Genomic DNA, 18894 nt, shown 5'->3' on the forward strand with positions numbered 1-18894 from the left:
TTCCAACTCAAAGCCCTTGCCCCTCGTCCTATCGCTACAAGCCCTTGTGAAAAGTCCCTCCCCAGCTCTCCTGTAGTCCTCTTCAGTTACTGGAAGGCTGCTCTAAGGTCTCCCTGGAGCCTTCTCTTCTCCAGGCTGAACAGCCCCAACTCTCACAGCCTGTCCCCATAGGGGACATCTTCTTGCCCTCCTCTGGCCCCACTCCATATAAGGGACTCTGTTATTTTTAACACCTGATGGTCTATGAAACTGGGATAAAATGTGAGGGTATTAAAATGTGACCAGGTCAAATTTAGGAAATTCCTTACAGGCTTTGAAAATGACTTTTTAATGGAATTCCCAGTTTCAGAAAGACAGGCTTAGTTTTCATGTGGTTTGATGTTGGAGCATGAGTTCAGAAATCCTTTGGAAGTTCTTTTATAGGGGAAAAAGAGCTGCTTTGGGTCTAAAACACTCACTACTGTAAATGATGTGTGCAGATTCTGTGCACAGATAGTAGAAATGAAGTAACTTAATTCTTTCAAGGTTCTATTGCACCTTTAATCTCTTGCTCTGTGTAAACTCACAAGTGCTCTCCCCTTTGTTTTCCTTGTTGCCTGCTTGCTCTTATCTTATTGCAAGCCTGTATCAGAGACCTTCCCTGTGTTGTTGACTCTCGTGGTCTGTTCTTCTCCTTTCTTATGTGATCTCATATTGAAGTACCTTTGTCAATTTGTGTATTTAAATTTTGTATTGTTATATTTCTGTCTTGGCCACAACCCCCTAAATTGTCAAGCATTCATGTGCCTGTTTTCTAAATCCCACTCAGGGTGCTTTTATTACTTTTAGAGGTGCTTGTTCCCCAGATTTCTAATAATAGTGATATGCTGGGTGCCTCAATCATTTCTATAATCTGCCCATTTCCTTTATCTCAGGCTTATCAGAGAGCTGGGTGGTTAGCAGGCAATCATACCTCTTGCTGTGCTCACCCCCAGAGTACAGTGCTCTTGGAAATGGGCTGAGTTCAGAGGCAGGTGGTCCCTGCCTCTCTCAGTGCTTCTGTCAAGTCATTCAGAGATAGGAACTAAGTATAAGAAACAGAAAACAGTAGCAGGGATGCAAAACTGAGCCATTAAAACATGCAGTTGAGCTGATCAGTCCACTAACTGATCAATCTCAGCAGCAATCCTGCCCACCCCCTCACACTGCTTCCCAGGAGCTGGTATTAGGAACTTGCTACTCCTTCCATTCTCAGAGCATGCTGGGATACATTTAGGTAAGAGAAAATTGGCTTGCTGGAGCATATCAACCCTTTGAAACTGATGTTCATCTCAAAAAATACAAACTTCAGCTGTTTGACTGGGTAATTTTTTACTGTGAGAATAGAGAAGGATGGAACTGATTCTAATTATGATTTTGAACTTAGCACTTAGCAATGCCTAGGGCAAGAATTTAATCTCCCTACAATCTTGCTTGGTTACACAGTATTTGTGAGCCTCTTCAAACCTCAGAATGAAAGTAATATGTAGGACTCTGAAATTGGCTGCCCAGGGAGGCTATGGAAGCCTCCTCCCAGGGAATGTTTAAGGCCTTCAGCAGCTGAGTGTAGTTGAGAGGTGTTTCTGCCCATGGCAGGGAGGTTGGAGGAGAAGATCTCTGAGGTCCCTTCCAGTCCATTCTATGATTCCAAATGTCCATGAATGAAGGAATCTGCCTCCCTAATGGAGAATGCCACTGTGGTTTTCTTAGAGAGCTTCCTTTTCTCTGCCTGTTAGCAAGCTGTATGTGCTTCTCAAACCTTGTTCTGTTCGGGACCTGAGATGTTCCATTCAAATTTATTAACCACAATTCTCTTTATCATTCATAAGCTGCTCTGCAGAAACCCATTAAATGATTAAATCCAAGACTTTAATTGCTAGGACTCACAGTAAAAGATTTTTCTTTGCCATTTCCATTTATTTTAGCCCCTTTTTACACTAATTATTTTAATAAATTCTCTCTGCACCATTCAGCAAAACGATGGCAGCTTTTCCTAGCAGCTGCCACTGTAGTTACTTGTGTAGTTTTGTCTTGTTTATGTGAATCACATATTCTAGTTATTTTGAACGTGGTCCTTGCCTCAGTTCTGCAGCTACCTGGTAAAGAGAGAACCATTTCTAATCAGAAACCTCAAAGTTTTAGAATAAACATAGAAGTGGTGGAAAACAACAGGCTTCCTGCAGCCCTGAATCTCACTGCCTGGCAGAAATCTCTCCTGCTTTCTGCTGATGGCTGTAAGACACTCCTGGCACTCTCAGTATCTGAACATCCCTAAAGAGGCACGCTCAGGTTCCCTTGAAGAGGATATTGTCTTGCTGGGCTGGCTTCTGGCTGGAGTGTGAGAGCAAACCAGTTTGTGTACAGCCTTGGACAATCTGGTTTACCCAGCCACTGGAGGAAAGCAAGGAGAGAGACAGTGTGGCAAGACAGATGCTGTTTGGAGAGGAAAAGAAACAATTTCCCTGTCTCCTGTAGGTTGCCCAGGGAGGTGGTGGAAGCCTCATCCCTGGTGGTTTTTAAGGCCAGACTGGATGTGGCTCTGGGCAACTTGATCTAGTGTGAGGTGTCCCTGCCCATGGCAGGGGGGTTGGAACTGGATGATCCTTGAGGTCCCTTCCAACTCTAACAATTCTATGATTCTATGACACCCAAGTTCAGCTGCATGGCTTTTACCAGAATGCAAGTAAGGCCAGGTTATAATTCAGTGGAATTTGAAGTTTTACATGTACAATTTCACTGATTCATAGATTGCATCAGGTTGGAAGGGACCCTCAAAGGTCATCTCATCCAACCCCCACCGCAGTCAGCAGGGACACCTCCAACTAGATCAGGCTGCTCAGGGCTACATCAAGCCTGATCTTGAATGTCTCCAGGAATGGGGCCTCAACTATATCCCTGGGGAACCTGTTCCATTATTTCACCACTCTCACTGTGAAGAACTTCCTCCTGATGTCCAACCTAAATCTTCCCTGCTCCAGTTTCAAACCATTGTCCTCACAGGCCCTTCTAAGCAGTCCCTCCCCAGCCTTCCTTAGGTCCCCTTCAGACACTGAAATGTAGTTATAACATCTCCCTACAGCCTTCTTCTCCCTAGGCTTCTGTATTTATTGATGCCTTGAGAGGTCCATCATGTTTTGATGTTCCCTAGCAGCAACCACGATGCTGAACATGTAAAATGTTCATGTGGATGTTCAGGAACTCTCCAGTTCAGTGAGGGCTGAGCAGTTGTTCATCCCTGAAGGATGTTCCTCTGCAGCACAGCTGAGAGCTACAGATGAGGAGGGATTAGAAATGGAAACATCCTCTCATATCCAAAACAATTTACATTGGAACTGAGATTTAATTAATGTTTTATTGCACTTAAGTGTATCACTGCTGTTTCAAATGCACCATTTATCTGACTATTAATTGGAAAAGTTATTTCCAAAATGTAACATTTGTGAAATAATTGATTTAGATTGTCATAAATACATGGCCAGGTATCTCCCAAGTTCTGTATTCTTCATATTTTACTGTCCTAAGGAAAGAAGTAGCTCAGTTAATTAAAATTACATATTTTAATGGCCTGTGAAGGGAATGAGATGGTGTGCTCCTGCATCTGAATATGAATATTGAACCTAAAATACATACTAGCTGTAAGGATATCCATTGTGCTTTAAAATACATAGTGATTCATCTTCCATCACTCTATTTAAATGTCAGACAAAGTGAGCCAAATTTAACTGAACTGCATTGTCTGTATAATCAGTTCCATAGAGACCCAGCTCTAGGAGCTGAAATGGAACGGGAGAAGGTTGGGCTGGAGCAGATTTGGCCTTGAACTCTATTAATGCAATGAGAACAGAGAGAGGACAAAATCCCAACTGCAAGGGAAAGGGGAATTAAGTTTAGGGGATTTAGTAGTACAGATCTGGGAGAAAAAGGGAAGGGGAGACAAAGATTTAACAGCCCCACAATGAGGGCAGTGAGATATTGGAACAGGTTGCCCAGAGATGTGGTAGAAGCTCCATCACTGAAGACATTCAAGGTCAAACTTGGGATGCAGAAGAACCTGATCTAGTTAAAGATGTCCCTGCTTACCACAGGGGCTTGAACAAGATGACATTCAAGGCTGCTTTCCAACCCAGTGCAGTCTCTGATTTGTGTGAAGATTTGGGAACTCTAATAGTATTTTGAACACATATTTATATTGAGTAAATATATAGCATTCCTCAGCATGAATATCCTCTACAAAATGCTTCCCCAGTTGTCACAGGATCACACAATGTTAGGGATAGGACGGGACCTCAGAATGTCATAGAATCATAGAATCATTTCAGTTGGAAAAGACCTTGAAGATCATTAAGTCCAAACATTATCTAATTCTACCAAGGCTGGTGCTAAACCATCTCTCTCAGCACTGTATCTCAGCCTTTTTTAACCACCACCAGGGATGGGGATTCAACCACCTCCCCAAGCATCTTTTTCCAGTGGTTGAGAACCGTTTCAGTCAAGAAGTTTCTTTTCCTCTCCAACCTAGACCTCTGGCCTGGTATTCCCAAAGACAAGCTCACCAGTCAAGGTTGGTTATTATTAGTTGTAAACATCAGCAATCTGTGGCTTCACTTAACATGGCCACACTGATGTTTCTAAGCAGATGTTTATCAGAATATTTGTTTGTGTCCTGGTTTTGCTGGGACAGAATCCCAGGCTAGCCATGGGCTGCAGGCAGTCAGCACTTCTGAGTCAGCCAGGACACAGCTGACTGGAGTTGGTTACAGGTCTAGTCCAGACCATCAGCATCAAACTCAGGATAAAGAGGGAATTTTGCTGAGGAGTGGGGTTCTTGCTCGGAGTTTGCTAGACTTGGTTGCTCAAGGCCTCATCAAGCCTGGCCTTGAACATCTCCAGGGAGGAGGCATCCACAACCTCTCTGGGCAACCTATTCCAGAGTCTTACCACCCTCATACAGAAGAACTTCTTCCTAAGCTCCAGCTAAACCTCCTCTCCCTCAGCTTCAAACCATTCCCTCTTGTCCTGTTGCTAGACACCCTTATGAAAAGTCTCTCCTTCAGCCTTCCTGCAGGATCCCTTTGGGTATTGGATGGCAGCTACAAGGTCCCCCCAGATCTGCAGGCTGAACAAGCCCAGCTCCCACAACCTATCCTCACAGCAGAGGACAGGCAGCTCCAGCCCTTGTAGGAGTTCTTACCAGAAATACTGCTTCTAAAAAAACAAGTAGTAATTGTAGGGCCTGACTGCAGAATGCAAGTGAAGTATTTCTGGAAGAATGTCTATTTCCATAACTTCCAATTTGTGAGTATAATTTAACTTCTGACAACTGTCAGGGGTTGACATTCTAAAGCAATTTCAATCCTGCCTGCTACAGAATCATGATAGTAATAAAAGCTTCAAGAAAGACAACATAAATAAATAGAGTATGAAAAAAAGGGGGAGAAAAATCCCCTAATAGATTAATTCCTATTATTTTTCAAACATACAGCACTGTGCTGTGGTAAAATCTGTCTCCAACTTTCCTGTTTGGGTAGTATTTCAAGTGCCAGCTCCCTGTAATACCAGATGTAGCTGGGAGATGGAAGTTGCAATCACAAATGTAACTAACATCAGCTTCCATAAAAATACTGAGTACTGAAATGGATCCTCAGAAAGCTCCAACCAAGGCTGGAACAGAAAGGAACCTCTGGAGAACAGGCACAAGCTCAGTCAGCTGGTTCAAGAACCAGCAGCATTAGCAGCTCAAGATCTCCCCAGCTGCCTGAGCCATGATGAATGTGGACAGAAAGTGCCCTGTGTGAATGTCAGTTTTCTCTCTTCCTGCTCAAGGCTATCAGACTCATCATGGGATGCAGAACATTACGCTTGGACTCGATCTCAAGGTCTTTTCCAACTGAAACAATTCTATGGTTCTATGATTTTAGGACTGTATAAGACTTGTAGTGGGGCATTTAGAGAAGTAAATGAAGGTGGATCAAGGGTCTGGAGAACAAGTCTTACCAAGCAGCAGCGGAGGGAACTGGGATTGTTTAGCCTGGAGAAGAGGAAGCTGAAGGAGAGACTTCATTGTTATCTTCAACTCCCTGAAAGGAGGTTGGAGTGAGGTCTTCTCCCTAGTATCAAGTGGTAGGAGAGGAAATGGCCTGAAATTTGTGCCAGGGGAAGTTTAGGTTGGAGATTAGGGAGTGGTCAGGGACTGGAACAGGCTGCCCAGGGAGGTGGTGGAATCACCATCCCTGGAGGTGTTAAAGAAACCTGTGGATGTAGCATGTGGGGACATTGTTTAATGGCCGTGGTGGTGTTAAGTGGATGGTTGGACTTGATGATCTTGCAGGGTTTTTTCCAACTGAAGCACTTCTCATTTTATGATAAGCATGAACTGGGGAGGAACAAGCAGGAAAAATGGAGGCTTAAGAGGATAGAAGGGGCCAGCCGTGTGTGAACAAATTCCTGCTTACTGCCAATTGTCTGGCCAAGCCTTGGGCCAGATTTCTGATTTCCAGCTGCTAGGGAGACCAGAGCATATGGAGGTCAACTGAGACATCTGCTTCCATCTACGTTTTTTTGGGAGTGGGGAAACTGAGGAGATGAGAAGCCAGGAGCCAGCTATGGGACAGACTGAGAAGATCAATCCAGCTTGTGAAGGGATCTACATTACACAGATGAATAGAGGCATTTCTCCCTAACAGGGCTTCAATCCTGAGCAGCCAGAGAGGGGAAGAAGACAAGACACTTGGTGCTGTTCTGTGCCTTTTATAGACTCATAGAATAGCTTGGGTTGGAAGGGACAGTTCAAGATCATCTGGTCCAATCCCCTTGCAGTCATCAGGGACATTTACAACTAGAGCAGCCCCAAACAACATGACCTGGAATGGCTTCAACAGTGGGGCTCTCCCACCTCTCTGGGCAATCTGTGCCAGCATTTTGTAGCATCATAGAGCAGTGAGTGGGAAGTGTGTGATGTGTGTGGCCAGCCACGTGTGCATGTCTACGTGAGTTTTGTGTCTGTGGGCATGTGCCTGCTGGGAATCCTCATCCTGTTACTGCTGGGACCTGCAGCATCCTCACTACTGCATGTGGGAACTCCTGACACTACTTGTCTGTGTAACAGCTTGTTGAGATTCTGTACAACATCTGCTTTTTATCAGAAGTGCTTTAAATAATTTTAGAAAAGGAAGAGTAATGGCTCTCAGAAGCTATATTCTTGGAGAGCTGAAAGATAATTAATGGATTTCAAAAGGGTCTGAAAGAGCTGGGATTAGAGCATTTGCATAAAATGACATTTAGCATCCCATACTTCCTAGGATGAGCACTGCAAACATGAAGAACAATGGAAGTTGCTTCCAAATGTAACAAACAATTCAAACCAGATATAAATATTTTTTAAGAGCAACAGCTTTCAGGCCACAGATTCAGTGACTTGCTGAATATGAGACTTCAAACCACAGAATCACAGAATGCTTTGGGATGGAAGTTACCTAAAGATCAGTTCCACACCCCCATGCCATGGATAGTGACAACTTCTTCTAGAGCTGATTACTCAAAGCCCCATCTAACCTGACCTTGAACACTTGCAGGGATGGGGCATCAGTCCTTAGTTATGTCAGTAAGAGGCACATTTACATCTCTTCACCTGCAGATCAACCCTTTATTTTGAATCCTGGCTCTGAGATTCTGAACTAAAAACAGATGCAGAAATCAGACATGACTTCATCACTTGCTGCCTCTAGAAACAGGACTGCCTTCTAAGGTTGAGAGAGGTTCTCCTCCCCCTCTTCTCTGCCCTGTTGAGGCCCCATCTGGAATATTGTGTCCAGTTCTGGGACCCTCAGTTCAAGAAGGACCTCAGGGAACTGCTTGAAAGAGTCCAGCACAGAGCCACAAAGACACTGAAGGCAGTGGAACATCTCCCTGCTGAGGAAAGAAAAGGAGAGGGAAACAGAGGAGGAGTGTAGATGGGAACAGAACTGGCTCTTTGGGAAATGGAAATAGGTGCAGTTTTTTAATGAAATTAAAAGGAAAAAAAAATGATTGGATTAGGAGGCAGAAAATAAGTATCTAAAGAGAGTGGAGAAGTTTTAAGGATGGCAAAATCCAAGCAGGGATTTTCTGCTTCAGTCAGGAAAGCCAAGACCTCCTCTTGGGATAAGAGAGCACTGCAAGAACTGGGGTTTAGGAAGGAGCTATTGGTCTACTAAGAAAAAGTGAAAGAATATTGCACAGTCAGGAAAGGGCTCTTAAAATCAAACTGCCAGCTGAACTGGGGCACTATTTGAAGACTGAAAAGAAGGGTGTGCATTTGGCTAAGAGTCCAGCAGTCTACAGGAACATTAAACTGAGACAGTCTGAAGTGACAGTGTATGTGACATTACAACCACCAAGACTGAATTAGTCTCTCTCCATGTCCTACTGCTGCCACTGAAATCAGAAGAGCTTAAATTTCCTTCATCAGCATTATGTATTATTACAAAAACAGCCAGTAACTCATGTGTGCAGCTTTTGGAGTTTGCTCCCACAACCCAAAACCTGCAGTTTCCTGTTTTTCTCCCAAGGTAACCAATCCTGTTTAATATCTTTATTGATGATGTGGAAGAGGGGATTGAGTCCACCATTAGTAAGTTTGCAGATGACACCAAGCTGGGAGCAGCTGTCAATCTCTTATAAAGGGTAGGAGGGCTCTGCAGAGGGACTTTGCCAGGCTGGATATATGGGCAGAGTCCAAGGGCATGAGATTGAACAAGTCTGAGTGCTGGGTTCTACACTTTGGCTACAACAACCCCATGGACTGCAACAGTCTGGGGACAGAGTGGCTGAAGCAGCCAGGCAGAGAGGAACCTGGGGGTGCTGGTTGACAGCAGCTGAACATGAGCCAGCAGTGTGCCCAGGTGGCCAAGAAGGCCAATGGCATCCTGGCCTGGATCAGGAATAGTGTGGCCAGCAGGAGCAGGGAAGTCATCCTGCCCTGTGCTCAGCACTGCTCAGGCCACACCTTGAGCACTGTGTCCAGTTCTGGGCTCCTCAGCTTAAGAAAGATGTTGAGTTGCTTGAACATGTCCAGAGAAGGGTGATGAAGCTGGTGAGGGGTCTGGAACAAAGCCCTGTGAGGAGAGGCTGAGGCAGCTGGGGGTGTTTATCCTGGAGAAGAGGAGGCTCAGGGGAGACCTCATTGCTGTCTACAACTACCTGAAGGGAGGTCGTAGCCAGGTGGGGATTGGTCTCCACTCACAGGCAAGCAGTGACAGAAGGAGAGGACACAGTCTCAAGCTGCACCAGGGGAGGTTTAGGCTGGATGTGAGGAAGAAATTCTTCACAGAAAGAGAGATTGGCCATTGGGATGTGCTGCCTGGGGAAGTGGTGGAGTCACCATCCCTGGAAGTGTTTAAAATAAGACTGGATGAGGCACTTAGTGCCATGGTTTAGTTGATTAGATGGTGTTGGATGATAGCTTGGACTTGATGATCTTGAAGGTCTTTTCCAACCTGCTTAGTTCTGTGATTCTGTGAAGACAGGAGGGAACAGCAAGGAAGAAGACCTTCCTGCAAGGTTTAGCACAAAATCTTCATTTAAAAACCTTCAAAACCTTGGTAGTCCAAAGCATTAAAGTATTCAAATTATTACTTTTCAGGATGTTTCATCCCAGAGGAAAAAAACAGGGTACTAGGAAACTTAAAGTCATTTTTGTGTGTTGTATGTTGTTACAGACTTCCAAGCAAAATGACAGCTATAGATGACTTTCTTTTTATGCATCATGCATCAAGCTGCATGAAAAACATTCGGTCTACCTCAGTCTTACACTCTCTTCAAACAAAAAAACCAAATCTCACCAACAGCTATTTTCTGTCTCTTGATTGAAGCATAAATTCTATTTTGTGCTGTAAAGCTGTATCTACCCTGCTTGAAAAGCAAAGACTTAAAACACCAACACCAAGTGCTAGACTAAATCATGTTTTTCATGGAAGCTATTATCCCAGAAAACTTCTAGGAAAATTATATTAAAAGCAGGCAGTCATTAGCACATGCCTGCAAGACCAGACACTGCTGGTCCAGAGAAGGGCCATGAGGATGACTAGAGGGCTGGAGCACCTCTCCTATGGAGATAGACAGAGACAGTTGGGGTTTTTCAGTTTGGAGAAGAGAAGGCTCCAAGGAGACCTGCTTGTGGCCTTCCAGCATCTGAAAAGGGCTACAAGAAAGCAGGGGAGGGACTCCTTAGGGTATCAAGGGGTGATAGGACTTGGGGGAATGGAACAAAACTAGAAGTGGGGAGATTCAGATTGGATATTAGGAAGTTGTTCTTCCCCATGAGGTTGGTGAGACACTGGAACAGGTTGCCTAGGGAGGTAGTAGAAGCCTCATTCCTGAAAGTTTTTAAGGCCAGGCTGGATGTGGCTCTGGGCAACCTGATCCAGGGGAAAGTGTCCCTGCCCATGGTGGGGGGGTGGAAGTAGATGATCCTTGAGATCCCTTCCAACCCTGACAATTCTGTAATTCTGTGTGTTTCTGTGAATTAATACACAGAATAGATTTTCATAAATACAATCTATTTCGTTGTCTTGCTTTCCTCAGCACCCCAGACTCTTTCTTAATTCAATCAGACCTGAGCCCCAAGGACCAGCAGTTCTTTGTAGATTTCTGGGTGAATCCCATCCTGAATGTCTCCTCCGCAGGGAATTCCCTTCTTCTGTAATGATCAACAAGGGACTAGTGGAATTTAGACACCTACGCAATGAGAAGCTCTTTCTCTCCTCCACTCCCTGGACTGGATTTCTTATTTCTGAGTTCTTCACTTCCCTGCACTTCTCAGGCTCTGTAGCCTCAAGGCCTTAGGGTTCTTATAACAAAAAAGCCCTATGCAGAAATCTCACTCATCCCAGAACTTCAATATGCAGAAGATTATCTACTTTCCCTCACCTTGAATGCAAGATAACATGAACAACAACAGGTTGCTCACCCTGGAGAAGAGAAGGCTCTGAGGAGACCTTAGAGAAGCCTTCCAGTACCTGGAAGGGTACAAGAAAGCCAGGAAGGGACTTTTGACAAGGGCTTCTAGTGATAGGATGAGGGACAATGACTTTGAGCTGGAAGAGGGGAGGTTGAAACTGGAGATTAGGAAGAAATTCTTTCCAGTGAGGGTGGTGAGACACTGGAACAGGTTGCCCAGGGAGGTTGTGGATGCTCCCCCTCCTTGGAGGTGTCCAAGGCCAGCTTGGATGAGGCCTTGAACAACCTGGACTGGTGGAAGGTGTCCCTGCCCATGGCAGGGGGATTGGAACTGGATGATCTTTAAGGTCCCTCCCAACGTAAACCATTCTGTGATTCCCTCCATCTAGGAGATTTACACAACTTTGCCAATATCAGAATAAATCCCCATACAGCAAAGCACTCAGTGCCATTGGATAATTTCATTTGGTATTTAACTTCAAAGGCCAAAGTATACCAATTATGGAATACATACATATACATTTAATGTGTAAAGCTCAGACCTCTGTATTTACTCCTCTACAGAAAACTGTGCAAGATTAAAAAAAAACAAACACACAAAAAATACCACAACAGCAGCAGCAACAAACCCAAACAAACACAAAACCCCACAAATAAACCACAAAAAAAATCAACAAACAACAGAACACAAACAAAATCAACACATTAAAAATCTCCAGAGTGGAGTCTCCTTCGCTGGAGACTTTCAAGGCCTGTCTGGATGTCTTCCTGTGTGACCTGAGCTAGATTGTATGGCCCTGCTCTGGCAGGGGGGTGGACTCAATGATTTCTTTGGGTGCCTTCCAACCTCTGACATCCTGTGATCTACTCTCTTCTTCTTTGTCTGTTTCAGAACTCAACTCTGTAAATCATGACTGCTTATCATCAGAGTATCTTAAAGTAGCTCTACTTTAATGACAGGACAAGGGGTGAGCTGGTTTTAAAATAAAGAGGGGAGATTTAGACTAGAGAGAAAGGAGGCTTTTGTTTGCACTGAGGGAGGTGAGGCACTGGCTCAGGTTGCCCAGAGAGGTGGTAGATGCCCCATCCCTGGAACCATTCCAGGTCAGGTTGTTTGGGACTCAAAGCAACCTGCTCCAGTTGCAGATGTCCCTGCTGACTGCAGTGGGGTTAGAGTGGATGACCTCCAGTGCTCCCTTCCAACCCACACCATTCTGTGATCATTAAAACCCCCAGAACTGTGTGTTCTTTGCTTTCATTTTCATTCCAAAGCATTCTACAAATGACACAGCAGATTCATTTCATGCCTAGCAATGCAAAGCAAGTCACCCTAGGATGAAGTGCAGCTGGCTATAGTACCATATCATCATATAGAGCAATATAGGGCAGGGATTGGGGAGTATGCCAGAGCCAGCTGGAGACATTTACAGGTTGATGGTATAATTATCCAAGCTGGAATTTTGCCAGAACATCAACTGGCAACACTCTGGCAAAACACAGCCTCAGTTCATTAATCCAGCTTTTTATGTCACCCAGCTAAACATATCATTTCACACTGCAGCAAGGCTGCTCTAATTCGCACAGCTCCTGTGTGCTAATAATGGTGTTTGGTGTCTCCTGCTCTCCTAATTATGGAATGATGTTGTACAGACCCCAAAAAAGCTGCTCTACTTTCCTGACAAGACTTTTTTCCTAACCTGCAGTGTTGACAAAAGATGAATGCCTGTGTCATTGTCCATCACACACTAAGATCTTTTTTTTCACACTCTCTCCTTCCTGCATTGTGGTTTCTTTTTAAATACAGAACTAAAATATTAAAAAAAAAAAAGAAACAGAAAAAAAGAATAAAAGGCTTATTAACAATTTAAAAGTCAGAAATTCAGTCAAAAAGCAACCCAAAACTCTCCACAGCAAATCCTCTCAGATGCCTCTAGCTTTACAAAGCAAAACTCTACAAAGAAATCACAGTTAAGTCCTACAAAGCTCTGATGATCAAGAGAGGGAGAAGCTCTGATGCCAGGCTAATGAATGTGCTGTGCTTGCCTGGATCAGAGAGCAGGGTGATGACTCTAATGCAGCAGAAGGCTTGGGAGCAGCCAGCAAATCTGAGTCAGCATTGAAGCCCCAAAAGGGAGAGAGCTCCAAATTCAGAGGGAATGAGGGCACTGGTGTCAGCACTGACAATGCTGTGCCAGAATTTGACATAACACAAAATATGTAATGAGAGAAACAGGAAACTACAGCAGCTGACAAATGAAACTCTGTGGCAGAACACCCAGGCATCAGCATCTAAATTCTACAAAGAGCAACCACAAACCCCAAACCAAACAACAACAATAAAACCACACACACACACACACAAAAATCCCACACCAAAAAAAAAACCCAGCCAAAACCCCTGCAAAACCAGAATATTGGCATAACACTGTACATAGATTATACAGCAAACACTCAATTTCTTCTGATGTATTGGCCACTGAGTATTTAAAAAACCCCAAAACACACATGGAAAGGAAAAGAGTGACACCAAATACATGTATAGTGGATAGGAAGAAGAAAGAGCCTCAGGATGGAACAGATTGGAATATTCCCTAAGCAGTGTTTATGTATACAAGATTTTAACCCTGCCTGCTCATAGGATCATTCCAGTCCAATTTTCACAGACTGAAAACACCATTCAAAGATTCATAGATTCACAGATTCATAGAATGGTTTGGGTTGGAAGGGACCTTAAAGATCACCTACTTCCAACTCCCTGCCAAGGGCAAGAACACCTCCCACCAGCCCAGATTGCTGAAGGCCTCATCCATCCTGGCCTTGAACACCTCTAGGGAGGAAGCATCCACAACCTCCCTGGGCAACCTGTTCCAGTGTCTCACCACCCTCACTGGAAAGAACTTCTTCCTAATCTCCAGTTTCAATCTCCCCTCTTCCAGCTGAAAGTCATTGCCTCTCATCCTATCACTCCAAGCCCTTGTCAAAAGTCACTCCCCAGCTTTCTCTAGCCCCCTTCAGATACTGAAATGCTGCTCTAAGGTCTCCCTGGAATCTTGTTTTCCCCAGGCTGAACAGCCCCAACCCTTGCATCCTGGCCCATAGGGGAGGTGCTGCATTGTTTTAATCTTGTTATTATCTGTATCTTTTCAGACTTTGATACTTTTTGCATATATTTCAATATACACTCAAAGCCACCAGTATTCTTTCCTGCTGTGCTATGTGGTTGATAATTGTTAGGCTGTTCTGAAATGCATGCACCACAATCCTGCTTCTACATTTGCATCCACAGCCTTGAAATCCCTGCTCACATTTAACAAAAATGTAAATCATCTTTTATACTGCGGCAGAATAAAAAGCAAGTTGAAAATTAAATTATAAGCTTTGGCCCTGGGCATCATGGTGGATAAGGGATATTTGAGTTCACTATTTGACAATGCAACAGGTAAAAAGAAAAACAAACAAAAACCCAACAACAACAACAAAAAATCCAACCTAAACACATTTTCTTTTTTAACCAGCGTTAAAACAGTACAGAATAAAAAAATCAAAGGTCATCTTGTCCAACTCCCCTACAGTCAGCAGGGACACCTCCAGCTAGATCAGACTGTCCAGGGCCCCGTTAATTTTGACTCTGAATGTCTCCAGGGATGGGGCCTCAACCACATCTCTGGGCAACCTGTTCCAGTATTTCACCACTCTCATTGTGAAGAGCTTCCTCCTGATGTCCAACCTAAATCTCTCCTGCTCCAGTTTCAAACCACTGCCCCTCATCCTGTCACCACAGGCCCTTCTAAACACTCCCTCCCCAGCCTTCCTGTAGGTCCCCTTCAGATACTGAGATGCAGCTATAAAGGTCTCCCCAGAGCCTTCTCTTCTGAAGACTGAACAAGCCAAATTTTCCAGGCTGTCTTCATAGGAGAGGTACTCTGATCATCTTTCTGGCTTCCTCTGGACCCTTTCCAGCATGTCCACGTCCTTCCTATGTTGAGGGCCCCAAAGCCGGGCACAGCACTCCTGGTGAGGTCTCACCAGAGCAGAGTGGCAGAATCCCCTCTCTGGATCTGCTGGCCATGCATCTTTTGATGTAGCCCAGGATGCAATCTAACCATAGTTTTAATGGCATTATCAGAGCAGCTGATGCACTTCTTTCAGAAGCAACTTTGAAAAGCAGCAGATAAAGGAGCTGTCCCCTTCAGCATATTACTCCACATACCTTGCTTGCGTACATCCTCTACAGCAGCAACCAATTCCTCCTTCAGATCCTGGCTCTCCTTAGCAATTTGATCTCCCTTTTCCAAGAAGTTTTGTGTGGCCTGCTCCACTGAAGCAGCCAAGACATGAGCCTTCTTTGAGCGCCCTTTCTTCTTGCCAGATGGTCCTTTATTGCTGGTGTTAACAAGTGTTGTTACCTTTGAGAAAGGAAAACAAGGTTTGGTCAGTTTGAATGATTCTGCAGCTAGTCATAGCTCAGCAGATGGGCACCTAATTCAATGCCCTCACCTTGAAATGATGTAATGAGCACATGTACTGAGTAAATAAAATTTAAAGTTTAAAATCCCAAGCATGGCAGCTTACCTTAAAAAAGATTTCCCTTTTAACCTCTAGACACTGGAACAGGTTGCCCAAGGAGGTTGTGGATGCTCTCTCCCTGGAGGTGTTCAAGGCCAAGTAGGATGAGGCCTTGAGCAACCCGGGCTAGGGGAAGGTGTCCCTGCCCATGGCAGAGGGGCTGGAACTAGATGATCTTTAAAGTCCCTTCCAACCCAAACCATTCTATTACTGTGTTTAGTCTGGGCTAAGCAAATCCCAGTCAAGCAGTGAAAGAGGAAAAAAGAAAAGCTAAGAAACAGGCATAGAAGGGCACTGGTGCTACAGCACCATTTTTGTCACTGTTTTTCATTTTAAATAATGAATAAGCTGGTAAAATGAAAACCTAACACACAGGGGTCAGAAACCATTCCAAAAGCACTCATCCCTGGAGATAAGTACTGTCAGTTAGAGGCAAGTGGGAACAGAATCATTGTGGCTGTTTTCCAGGCATTAAAGAATGAATAGTTCCTGCTGCAAAGACTGTACAGGTTAGAACTATTCAGTTTAGCACTGCAGCAGTATATTTATTATACACTGGCATAAGACAACAACAGATATCTAAAGATAGTGAAATGACAGTGAAATGATGCCACTTTCTACCCTGTGTTTAAAAAGAAAGGAAATCTGCTGCCATGTTTGTAGAATCTCCTAAAAGAATTCCTCATTGAGCTGTCGATAAACTGATCAGAAGCTTTAACCACAAAGCTTAACACCACAGTACAGAGTGTGACACAGCTTTTTGCTGGAACACAAAGCCCTTGTATCACTCCACCAGGAAAAGGCTGCCCTTCTGCAAACCAGGAATAGTGAACTGGGTGCTATTAGGTGTTAGAAGCAGGACAAAATAGCAATGGATCCATAACACCCAGGGATGCAATTCCTTCCCAACCAGGGTACAAACCAGGGCAGGTGATATAACTGATGGTAGTGTACTAAGACAAAAAGTTACTGCAAGGAAATCAAAACCTCTGCACTGCAAAGGAAAACAAAGGATAAAAATCCACAGTCCTCCCATTCCTGCTACAAGGCGTTTGGTAGTGTTGTGACCAAGGAGGTTTGGGTCATGCTACTTTTTGGGTTTGCTCTTTGAGACAGGCTTTTCTTTCTTTTTCCTCAAATCATATAAAAATAAACTATAGACTACTGAAGAATCAAAAAATGAGGTATCAGGATTTCAAAACACCCTATCTATACAAGAGGGTGAAACAAAAGGTATTTCAGAACCTTCTTTCAGGAAGCAGTCTGCCTGGCTACAGGGAGGTAATATTCTTTCATCATCTCTTGGTTCTCACTGGTATTATCTAGATATAATATTTTCATTATTGGTTTTCCCTTGAAAATATTCTTGATGGAAAAAGAAGGTTGGGATAACCTTATAAGACGAAGAATGGATAGAGAGCAGCCCTGAGGAGAAGGTCTTTGGGGGTGCTGGTGGGTGAAAAGCTGGACATGAGCTGGCACCATGAGCTCACAGTCCAGACCCAACCTGTCCTGGGCTTATCCCCAGCAGTGTGGGCAGCAAGGGGAGGGAGGGGATTCTGTCCCTCTGCTGGACTCTTTCAAGCAGTTCCCTGAGGTCCTTTTTGAACTGAGTGGACCAGAACTGGACACAATATTCCAGATGCAGCTTCAGCAGGGCAGAGTAGAGGGAGAGGAAAATCTCTCTCGACCTACTAACCTCAGCCCTTCTAATACACCCCAGGATGCCATTTTAACTGCATGCATGTTAAAAAAATACAAAAAATACCAAAAAGCAAACAAAGAAACAAACAAACAAATATATAAAAAGGCCAAAAAGGCAAGGCCATAACTCAGTTTTCTGGCAGGGCTTTAAAGCTAACTATCCCACCTACACTGATACAAAGGAAATAATGTCTCTATCAGCTTCTGTTACTAATTAATGCAGACCTCACCCAAAATTCTGTGCAATTATCAAATATATCACTGGATAATTACCATAAGCTCATTTGGCAACCCCATAATGATCCTGGCTTTGTGATCACACTAGGGAACCTTGCTCTCTTATTTTTACTAAAGAAGCTTGACACAGTTCTAGCACAGATCTCCACTGGTAAAACAGAACTGCACTAATTAATAGCTCAGTCCCATCTTGAATTAAGCCTTCCTTACACAGCTCCAGCATCACAAAAGAAAGGTGAGGATGTCTTTGCTAAAAGCAGAAAATTCTACTACCACGAATTTCCCCGTTGCAGAGGTCATGTGTGGGCAGGGATGCCAGAAGTGAAAGGGGGCAGACCTACGTCACTTACCCAGCAAATGAATCCCCAGTCAGCTGCTACAGCTCCGAGGAGGACATCCCTGGCTCTCTGGATTAAACTGTCTTCCCTACAGACTTCGGCACTGCATGGGCCACAGGTGTAAGAATTCCAATACTTCCCTCCTCCTCTTTCCTAAATACCTGCTAAAATTGCATTACTTACTCCACAGACTATCCATAACCACATCACTAAATATGTTGACAATTTCTAAGGAAAAGTCTGATGTGCTCTTTTGCTGTTGCTATAATTACATTGTTAATCCTTGTAGTTTGTCACTGATCACTCACCTAAGACTGACTCCTTGCTATTATGTTTTCAGTATGTGAAAGGATTGAGAGCAGCCCTTCAGAGAAGGGCTTGGGGGTAGTGGTAGATGAAAAATAAGATGTGAGCCAGCAATATGCATTTAGGACCTGTGCAGCCCAGCTGCATCCTGGGCCGTATCAAAAGAGCAGCCAGCAAGTGGAGGGACGAGATTCTGCTCCTCTGCTCCACTGTGCTGAGACCCCAGCTGCAGTGCTGGAGCCAGCTCTGGAGTGCTCAGCACAGCACAGACAGGGACCTGTTGGAGCAGGGCCAGAGAAGGCCACAGCAATGCTGAAAGGGCTGGAAGCCCTCTGCTGTGAGGTCAAGGCTGAGAGAGCTGGGGTCATTCAGCCTGGAGAAAAGAAAAGCTCCAGGGAGAACATCTTGTGACCTTTCAGTGCTTAAAGGGGCTGATCAGAAAGGTGGGGACAGACTTTTGATCAGGGCCTGTTGTGACAGGACAAGGGGTGATGGACTTAAATTAAAAGAGAAGAGATTCAGACTAGAGAGAAGGAAGACTTTTTTAAATAATGAGGGTGTTGAGACACAAGTTGACATGGATGTCCCATCATCAGTTTGGATGGGGCTCTGAGAGACCTGCTCCTAGTGGAAAACATCCCTGTGCATGGCAGATGTTCTTTACAAGCCCCCTCCAACCCATGTTTCTGTGATTTTTAAATATCTATGACAGAGGATATTGGAGGTTTTCAGAGGGCGGACAGCATTTATCTGTTTGCTTGTTTTTAATAAGCCAAAGCAGGTAAATCAA

General features: G+C 44.3%; 1 protein-coding gene across 6 annotated transcripts in view; it reads right to left on the minus strand.

Moving 5' to 3' along the window:
• Positions 1–18894, minus strand: part of CTNNA2 (catenin alpha 2) — a 546312-nt gene that overhangs the window by 488572 nt on the left and 38846 nt on the right. For all 6 annotated transcript variants that reach the window (XM_054391626.1, XM_054391625.1, XM_054391624.1 and 3 more), the window contains exon 2: positions 15164–15359. In XM_054391626.1, coding sequence (XP_054247601.1) covers positions 15164–15359 — 196 coding nt within the window. The remainder of the gene's footprint in view (positions 1–15163; positions 15360–18894) is intronic.

This window comes from Indicator indicator, chromosome 23 (assembly GCF_027791375.1).
Source record: "Indicator indicator isolate 239-I01 chromosome 23, UM_Iind_1.1, whole genome shotgun sequence".
NCBI classification, from domain to species: domain Eukaryota; kingdom Metazoa; phylum Chordata; class Aves; order Piciformes; family Indicatoridae; genus Indicator; species Indicator indicator.